The sequence below is a fragment of the Tachypleus tridentatus genome, chromosome 11 (genome assembly GCF_004210375.1).
Source record: "Tachypleus tridentatus isolate NWPU-2018 chromosome 11, ASM421037v1, whole genome shotgun sequence".
Classification (NCBI taxonomy): Eukaryota; Metazoa; Arthropoda; class Merostomata; order Xiphosura; family Limulidae; genus Tachypleus; species Tachypleus tridentatus.
Genome location: NC_134835.1, coordinates 13,661,814 through 13,672,576, shown reverse-complemented (window position 1 = coordinate 13,672,576; position 10,763 = coordinate 13,661,814). Strand labels below are relative to the sequence as shown.

Genomic DNA, 10,763 nt, shown 5'->3' with positions numbered 1-10,763 from the left:
GTGGTTATAAAGAAAATGCGAAATATAAAGAGATTATGTTTTTAAAACCACTCTGAATAAATATAATTTCATCAAAACACATAAGAGTATAAACCTGACTAAAGAAGTAATATTATACTGTTTACTATAATTCCTACTGGAAGTTTATTGCTTCAGTACAGATTGCATAGGCTAATAGTGAAAGAATAATCCAAGTCGAAATATCCAGCTATAATTTAAAAAAAGAAAAAGACTGTCATTTGTCGTCAAGGTAAGAAAAATCATGTAATTAAAAGCACTGCCATCTATTGTGACTCAGTTGAAATATCACATTTGTTAAAGTTGTTTTCAACTACAATAATAAACAAAGGTGGCAGATGATAACATTTTGTTTCAAAATAATTAACTTTTAAGAGATCACTTTGGTGTTGATTTTATTTTTTCTATAGAAATTTTATTTTGGGTCTAATATTAAACACAAACCAGTTTGTGACCAGTGTTGGTTAAGAACAACATAGTTTTTTATTAAGACCTAGGATATTTAACAATAAAACTTTTTTAATACAATATCTCGTGATTGTAAATATACCAACATAAAATGAAACTGTATAGGTTATATATAGACTCTGTTATATTCCAAAGCGTTAAGCTATCATTTTCATACCAACGAACAGAGGGATTGACTGTCACTTGGCCCGGCATGGCCAGACGGGTTAAGGCTTGCGACTCGTAATCTGAGGGTCGCGGGTTCGCATCCCCGTCGCGCCAAACATGCTCGCCCCTTCAGCCGTGGGTGCGTTATAATGTGACGGTCAATCCCACTATTCGTTGGTAAAAGAGTAGCCCAAGAGTTAGCGGTGGGTGGTGATGACTAGCTGCCTTCCCTGTAGTCTTACACTAATAAATTAGGGTCCGCTAGCGCAGATAGCCCTCGAGGTGCTTTGTGCGAAATTCAGAAACAAACAAACAAACAAGACTGTCACTTTCTAACGTTACCACGGCTGAAAGAACAAACATATTCAGTAATATTATTTTATTTCACGAGCGCCCTAACAGCCAGTCCTTGTACTTTTGTATAAAAAAATTGAACTCAAATGCAACTAAAAGAACATAACAATTTGATAAAATTGAGATAACAGAGTCATCTGACCGTACATGAAAATACTATTAAATATGTGATGTAAACTCTTTTGGGCGTAATGGATTTTGTTAAAATAGTGAAAAACGTGTTACTTTAGGGACTTCATAAAATTTACTAGTATTTAATTAGAATGAAAAAAAACCCACAATGACAAATTCTCTCTGCCATTCATTCTCTTACAGTTTCAATGAGCTCATATTTAGAGTCAGATGTTTTGCGGATAAAATAAATAGAACCCAACATGTCAAACTATTATAAAACATTCACTTTTTCTATTATTTTAAAACGTTATTAGACAGGAAATGTTTAGAAAATAGCAACACTACTTAACTATTTGTTAAACAAATAAATAAGTTTTTGTTTTATAGAACAAGTGATGAGTTTGTAACAGATAACTAGTTTATTTTACGATTTTCTTAACGTAACGGTTCAGCTAGCTTTCTTAATAACTCACTGCACAAAGCATCAACAGAGAAACAGTGTTCCGAAATTCAACCTCTGTTTGAAAGCGAAGTATGTGCCGAGATGTCCATTCTAAACTTTCTATGAAACACTGAAAGGTCATGGCATTACCAGATGGTTAAGGCGCTCGACTCGTAATCCAAGGGTCGGGGGTTCGAATCCCCATCACACAAAACATCTTAACCTTTTCAGCCGTAGGGCGTTATAATGTGACGGTCAATCTCACTATTCGTTGGTTAAAGATTAGCTCAAGAGTTGACGGTGGGTGGTGAAGACTAGCTGCCATGTAGTCTTATACTGTGCAGATAGCCCTTGTGTAACATTTCGTACACATTTGAATAAATGTCCGACCATAGAATGCCAAGTGTACGAAAAGATAATCACTTATAATGGTCCAAATACGAAAATAATTATGTTACTCACCAGGTATACTAGAAAAGCTGGTAAGAGCTTAGGAACAGATGTGAATGGTTGAAGCACTTAACACAAATTTTGTTTTTTTCCTATATATTTGATCATTGATAAAACGTATGTTTTCTGATGTCATGTTTCACTAAGGATGTTAGCTTGTTTGTGTAGATATTTTTTAGCATTAAAAATAACCAGCTGACACGTTTACTTCTGACCAACCAGTTTACAAGAAAACAAAAGACTTGGATAATAAAGCTTGTGTAAAACAGTAATTCATTAGCTTTGACGTAATGCCAGAGGAATATGTCAAACTGTTTATGTAGGATATAAGAATCAGCCAAACCGTTAATATAAGACATTGGAATCAGTCAAAGTGTTAATGTAGGACATTGGAATCAGTCAAAGTCTTTAGGTTTGACACATGAATTAGTCAAACTATGACTGTGTATGTAGAACATTAAAATCAATCAAAGTCTTAATGTAAGCCACAGGAATCGGTTAAACTTTTAATGTAGGACCTTGGAATCAGTCAAACTTTCGTGTGGAAAACTGGAATCAGTCAAACTGTTTATGTGGGACATAAGAATCAGTCAAACTGTGTATGAACTGTGTCATGGTTTAGAACGACTATTACAACATTAAAATAATCATGATATGATAGTTGAATAAACATATGAATCAGTCAAACTGTGTATGTAAGTACAATTTCAAGTTGTAGCAAACTAGAGAGAAAAACGTCATGGTTTAGAACATTAAAATAATCATGATATGATAGTTGAGAAAACATATGAATCAGTCAAACTGTGTATGTAGAACTGTGTCATGGTTTAGAAAGACCATTAGAACATTAAAGTTATGATAGTTGAGTAAACATATGAATCAGTCAAACTGTGTATGTAGAACTGTGTCATGGTTTAGAAAGACTATTAGAACATTAAAGTTATGATAGTTGAGTAAACATATGAATCAGTCAAACTGTGTATGTAGAACTGTGTCATGGTTTAGAAAGACTATTAGAACATTAAAGTTATGATAGTTGAGTAAACATATGAATCAGTCAAACTGTGTATGTAGAACTGTGTCATGGTTTAGAAAGACCATTAGAACATTAAAGTTATGATAGTTGAGTAAACATATGAATCAGTCAAACTGTGTATGTAGAACTGTGTCATGGTTTAGAAAGACCATTAGAACATTAAAGTTATGATAGTTGAGTAAACATATGAATCAGTCAAACTGTGTATGTAGAACTGTGTCATGGTTTAGAAAGACTATTAGAACATTAAAGTTATGATAGTTGAGTAAACATATGAATCAGTCAAACTGTGTACGTAGAACTGTGTCATGGTTTAGAAAGACCATTAGAACATTAAAGTTATGATAGTTGAGTAAACATATGAATCAGTCAAACTGTGTATGTAGAACTGTGTCATGGTTTAGAAAGACCATTAGAACATTAAAGTTATGATAGTTGAGTAAACATATGAATCAGTCAAACTGTGTATGTAGAACTGTGTCATGGTTTAGAAAGACCATTAGAACATTAAAGTTATGATAGTTGAGTAAACATATGAATCAGTCAAACTGTGTATGTAGAACTGTGTCATGGTTTAGAAAGACTATTAGAACATTAAAGTTATGATAGTTGAGTAAACATACTTGATTTTCTCATGGATCAATTGAATATGAATATGTTAATATCCTTTCATCAACTGTACATGTTCAAGATGACGGTGTTTGAAACTCTGTTCTTAACTATGAGTGGTGGCTCCATCTTTCTTCGCATTCGGTCATGATTACATATTAATGACCGACACTGCAATTTCTATTGTAACAATATGTCGTGTAGAACGGCGAAACCAGTCTCAGAACAGACACCACAATACACTTGCTATATACAATCCACTGTACGAAGTCATCAGGAGACCAAAGACATAACATTCCTTTGAAGTACTTGATAGATATGTAGTAACACCAGATTGACCTAATCCAGGTTCTTCAGCCTTGGAGGTGTACTTCAAGGCATCTGTGGAACTTCCGAAATATTGGTTTCCAAACCTTTACCAACTTTGTTATCTTGTTAACAGTACTAGAAGATAAGCCTTTATTTATTTCAACAAGCTTTATGGATTATCTTCCCTAACCATGACTTTCAGGTCGTCAATGAAGCAGTATTAATTTGAGGTATGATTTTAGCGTCTACTGCAGTCTTCAAGTCTCTCCATTTGCTACATCCGTGACTGAGACTGAAAAATTGTCCTCGTAAAAATCTCGTGTTGTTTGGCAGTAGATCGTTTAACACCCTAGTTATACAAATAAATTCCCCTGGAGAAATTATTCTTACATATTGATAAATTCTACAGTTATAAATCCAGGGAGACTTTACTCTGTCCAATGTTTGAGAATTAGCTGTAAGCCATGTATAACTATTGTTTACAAAATGTAAATCGAGGCGTCATAGTTCTCACTAGCAGCGATAACAGACTTATTTGCAAGTCTTTTGACATTGTGCAACTAATCATCTTTATAAACACGTGTTAGAAGAGTACTGTGTTGAAAGTTCCTGTGTTGTTATTCATGAGTGACACAGAATACGGACAGTGTTTTGTATTGTGTCTCCATGTTCTTCCTTTTTATATCAGTTTGTATTTACTGGTTCAAACTGTACAAATTGTAACTGGAAGCTATATATCTAGTGGTTTAATATATTTATAAATATGCTAATTATACAACACTCTCAAACTTATCCTACTAATTACATTTGTTAGGTATTACAATTTCCAGTAGCTTTCTTTGATAGATTGTTTAGGCACAGTATTCATGATGAAACTTTGTACAACGGACGATACATACCTTGGAGAAACTTGAAGAAAACTCGTGATAAGAATAAAAGAACATAAAGACAGTACAAGACTCATGAAAACACAAAATTCAGCCATTGTGGAGCACGTGATATCAACTGGACAAAGAATAAACTGTGATAAAATTGGAATAATCGACACAGACAAATTCTGGAAGACAAGAAAAATAAAAAACTCATTCTATATTAGTATTATTAAACCTTCACTAGGCAAATATTTCAAATTAGAGGTGAGTAACCTGTGACTACCATTGGTTGAATCTACAGGAAATCTCTCCTCCAATCAGAAACAGTGATAATCCAATCAATCATAACACGCTCTCCACAATCCACCAGGACACTGTAAAATACCGACAACACCTACACACACACTGACTTGAAGAAAGGCGGAAGACTTTCAAAACGTCTTCCTCTACACTTATGTCACCACAACAGGCAGTTGTCGTCTATTCTACAAAATTTCGGTAGCATTGTTTGTTTTTGTTTTGAATTTCGCGCAAAGCTACTCGAGGACTATCTGCGCTAGCCATCCCTAATTTAGCAGTGTAAGACTAGACGGAAGGCAGCTAGTTATCATCACCCATCGCCAACTCAAGGAATAGTGGATTGATCGTTATATTATAACGCCCCCATGGAAGATAGGGCGAGCATGTTTCCTATGACAGGTATTCGAATCCATCACCCTCAGATTGCGAGTTAAGTGCTTTAACCACCTGGTCATGTCGGTCTCTTCAAATGGCCTATAAATCAATTAAATTGTAAACTAGATTAAGAAATTAGATAAATGTCGATACGTATTCAATTTATGATACTTGCCAATAAGACTGACACAGAATTTATTTCCTAATACAAATATATTTTAATACACAAACAATAACACAGTTTACAATAACGTTTATTACATATAATGATCCATGTACAAATGTTTTATAAACAATATCGAGTCTTCTTTCTGGCCTGAAGCTTCCTTGATGTATTGTTGATGGTTCACAAGAGAGACGTAATTTCGAGTTTGTTTAGGTACAATTCACTTAAGAGGGAGCTAGCTATGTATTCATATTTTACCATTCACATGCCGAATGATTAAATCGATGAAATAATGTAACATTTTTGTAAAGGTACTAAAGTCTGGTGTTAATCCGCTGAAGTTAAAGGATTTGTAATGTTTGAAATTTTTAAACGTTCCTGTTCAAAAATATAAAGTTCCCAATTAATAAGCGTTAATCACTGTTATAGCTTCCGAGGTTTATAATATGATAACTATAGCAAACTAATAATATTTACTGTATCTTAGCGCTTCACACTGGTTACATATATTGGTTTAAGGAGAGTTTCTAGAAGTTTCATTCTGCACAACAGTAGTGACGACACACTAGTGTTTACGTACACACGTATATAGTTAATTCTTACACTCAAGAATCTTCTACAACTTTGGTGAATATGCGGGAATTTCGTAACACAGATTCAAAGTATAATTTGTGTACATTCGTAAATAGAAATTTAACTTAAACGAATATTGATATTGAAATAGATATATGAATATTTACTTGTGTGTGTGTACTTAAATTGGACTGCCACATGATATGTTTCTGATTTTGTTGTTACATATCGTTTCTCGAGTTTCTACCGTTTAACGTTACTCGAGTTTTTTTGTCTCTACGCTGATTTCCTTTAGTTTATTTCAGTAAGTTTTTAACATTAAACCAACGAAATAATTTTATATGTTTTTCGAATAGCAATGTTTCGACTGCGTTTCCTTTGCAAGTTTGTAATGAAGACTGTTATGATGTTTTTTTATTGTTTTTAGCTGTATTCATTCTTTTCATTGCACGTAATCTAGCTCCGAATTAGAGCATATAGCTCGCAATCTGCGGATCTCATATTAAAATTCTATGACTGAGGTTGTTCGCTCATTCCAGCTGGAGAAATGTTATATTGTAATAGTCAATCCCACAATTCAATTGTAGTACCTCATGAGTCGGCAAGGTGTAGTAACAACCAGTTATCTTCCATCTTGTTTATCACTTCTAAACGTACCCTAGTGGCGTAGCGGTATATTTGATGACTTATACCGCTAAAAACCGGGTTTCGATACCCCTTATGGATAGAGTTCAGATAACTCTCTGTGAAGCCTTGTGATTAATAACAAACCAATGACAACGTTTACATTTCTAAATTAGAAACGACTAGTCTTTACTGGTTCAGCGGTATGCTTAGAGGCTTATAAGTTACAATCCAGATTTCAGTATGTCTGGTGAGAATTATATAAATGTCCCAATGTATGGCTGTTTGATTACAACACAAACAAAGAAAACATAAGCGTAAAATAATAATAGTTTTCGAAATATGATCGGACATACAAGAAACAACATACTTTAACAAATTACAAACTCTAAGGCGCCGGCATGGCCTGAAGGTTAAAGCGCTCGACTCGTAATCGGGCTCGTTTGCGGGTTCTAATCTCTACCACACCAAACGTGCACACCCTTTCAGCCGTGGGGCGTTATAATGTTACGGTCAATCCTACTATTCGTTAATAAAAGAGTAGCCCAAGAGTTGGCAGTGGGTGGTGATTAGTAGTTGCCTTCCCTCCAGTCTTACACTGCTAAATTAGGGACGGCTAGCGGAGATAGATCTCGTGCAGCTTTACGCGAAATTCCAAACAAACAACAACAACAAACAAACATTACAAACTGCACAAACATCACCCAAAAGGTAAAACCGAGAAAACAACATCAGTAAGGTTATTTTTATCGTGTGTTAAACGTCCAGTTGCTCACGGTTAACAAATTATTGATTGTTTTGATACAGGCTCAACAAAGCTTAGCGTCAGATGTGACGAGGACCGAAGTCAACGAATGTCGTCACTGGTCGGTGCAGAAAGTATTTGAAAATTGATAACTGACCGATGACTGTGACGACGACAATGTCCGTCCCTAGTCAATCAACGTTTAAATTTGATTTTTACTAATCTATTTATTAATAGCATCTATCTGTAAGTTACATCAACCAGTATTAGTCACCCAATGTTTAATAAATTTGGTAACATACGTTTATCACATGGCTGTTATTTTATGTATCGACAAATTTCTAATACCCACACAAGCCTTATTGAGAATACTAAGTGCCGACTTACAAAAGAGTAGGCTTAAATAATATACAATATTGCCTAAAGTAGCCAATATATATTGTATAATATCCAAAGAAACAATATTTCCTGATATGTGTGCGATATAATGGATGTCTAGACGTTTTGATATTAACCCAAAACAGATGAAAGTGTTTTAACAAGTCCAACCATTGTCGACCCACACATATATAGTATATGATACTTCAAATTAGCACTAGATGGCGCAGGTTGTTAATCTGAGAATATCAAAAAAAATTTTTTTAAATATAAATAAATTATTGTGACCATTTTCGGTGACATTCTCCGAAGATAACAGACAAGTGGTTAAAAACCACAACAACAAAAGATGTATGTTTAGATGTAAGTGCTTTACTTATGTTTCAGATGAAAAGTTTAAATTCGTTATTATATGTGTGTTTTACGCTACTCGAGGGTTATCTGTGCTTTGCGTCCCTAATTTAGCAGGGTAAGACGAGATAGAAAGCAGCTAGTCATCACCACCCACCGCCTACTCTTGGGCTACTCTTTTACCAACGAATAGTAGGACTGATTGTCACATTATAACGCCCCCACGGCTGAAAGGGCTAACATGTTTGGTGCGACCGGGATTCGAATCTGCGTCCCTCGGATTACGAGTCGAAAGCCTGAACACGCTTGGCCATGCCGGGCCCACAATGTAGGTTAAAGACTGAATTAGAATTTCCTTAGAATCAGAGTGGATTTCTAATTATTTTATAATTTTATCTAAGCGTGTTCATAGTCCTTTAACAGATAAATTCCAGAGCAAATAGCTAACCGACTGTTTGTTTTTGTCAAGCAGAAATCGACACAATGGGTTACCAGCGTGCATCGCCCAACTCGGGTATCGAAACCTGAATTTTAGCATTATAAAACCCAAACATGCTTCTGAGTCATTATAAGAAGGGCTAGCTGTAAGGAATGTAATTATATGTTATATTATCACCCTTCTTGCTGGACATGTTAAAGTTAAAACGACTTAGAAAAACACATTGAAAGCAAGTGATAAAGGTTAAAGTTGACAACTCTAACTGTTTGTTGTGTGTTATTTGAAGCTGCATTCTTATTCAGTACTTCAATCTTATCTGTACATCCTGATATGTGGATTTACTACCATAGAACAAAATGTCTTTGGTGTTCAGGTTTCATGATATGATTATATATTATACATCTAACATTACAGAGAGACTTTAAAAATACTATTAACAGTAGCTACCAATGTTCTCGTGGGAAAGACAACGTTATTTTTTCAAAGCAACAGCAAGATTAATGATACTCCAGGAAACCTCTTTCCAGCAAAGTTTTAAAGCCCATTAGAGTTCTTGGTTTAGTTGGATTCAGTTTGAAGTTTTGTCTCTGATGTTTCTCTGAGCTCAACTGTAATTAACTGCTGGTCACGACATGAAATTTACTTCTTTCTTACGTGCTTTAATAAGTGGAGATAGTAAAACACAATCAATATCAATGAGTAAATATAGTAAAATATATTTAAGGCCAATGAATAGATATAGTAAAATATATTTAATGCCAATGAGTAGATATAGTAAAGCACGATCAATATCAATGAGTAGATATAGTAAAACATAATTAATATCAATTAGTAGATATAATAAAACTAATTAATACAAATTAGTAGATATAGTAAAACACGATCAATATCAATGAGGAGATATAGTAAAACATAATTAATACCAATGAGTAGATATAGTAAACGAAATCAATACCAATGAGTAGATATAATGAAACACAATCAATATCAATGAGTAGATATAGTAAAACATAATGAATATGAATGAATAGATATAGTAAAGCATAATGAATATCAATGAGTAGATATAATAAAACATAATGAATATGAATGAATAGATATAGTAAAGCATAATGAATATCAATGAGTATATATAATAAAACATAATGAATATCAATGAGTAGATATAGTAAACGAAATCAATATCAATGAGAAGATATAGTAAAACATAACCAACAGCAATGAGTAGATATAGTAAAACGCAATCATTATCAATAAGTAGATATAGTAAAACATAACCAACAGCAATGAGTAGATATAGTAAAACGCAATCATTATCAATAAGTAGATATAGTAAAACATAATTAATATCAATTAGTAGATATAATAAAACTAATTAATACAAATGAGTAGATATAGTAAAACACGATCAATATCAATGAGTAGATATAGTAAAACATAATTAATACCAATGAGTAAATATAGTAAACAAAATCAATACCAATGAGTAGATACAATGAAACACAATCAATATCAATGAGTAGATATAATAAAACATAATGAATATGAATGAATAGATATAGTAAAGCATAATGAATATCAATGAGTAGATATAATAAAACATAATGAATAGCAATGAGTAGATATAATAAAACATAATGTATATCAATGAGTAGATATAATAAAGCAGAATGAATATCAATGAGTAGATATAGTAAACGAAATCAATACCAATGAGTAGATATAATGAAACACAATCAATATCAATGAGTAGATATAGTAAAACATAATGAATATCAATGACTAGATATAATAAAGCATAATGAATATCAATGACTAGATATAATAAAGCATAATGAATATCAATGACTAGATAGAGTAAACGAAATCAATACCAATGAGTAGATATAGTAAAACATAATGAATATGAATGAATAGATATAGTAAAACATAATGAATATCAATGAGTAGATATAATAAAACATAATGAATATCAATGAGTAGATATAATAAA

General features: G+C 33.2%; 1 protein-coding gene across 1 annotated transcript in view; it reads right to left on the bottom strand.

Moving 5' to 3' along the window:
• Positions 1-8,197: 8,197 nt before the first annotated feature.
• The window catches only part of LOC143231294 (synaptogenesis protein syg-2-like), a 124,794-nt gene continuing 122,228 nt past the window's right edge, over positions 8,198-10,763 (bottom strand). The window contains exon 9 of the mRNA XM_076465844.1: positions 8,198-8,219. Within this exon, the coding sequence (XP_076321959.1) occupies positions 8,198-8,219 (22 nt within the window). The remainder of the gene's footprint in view (positions 8,220-10,763) is intronic.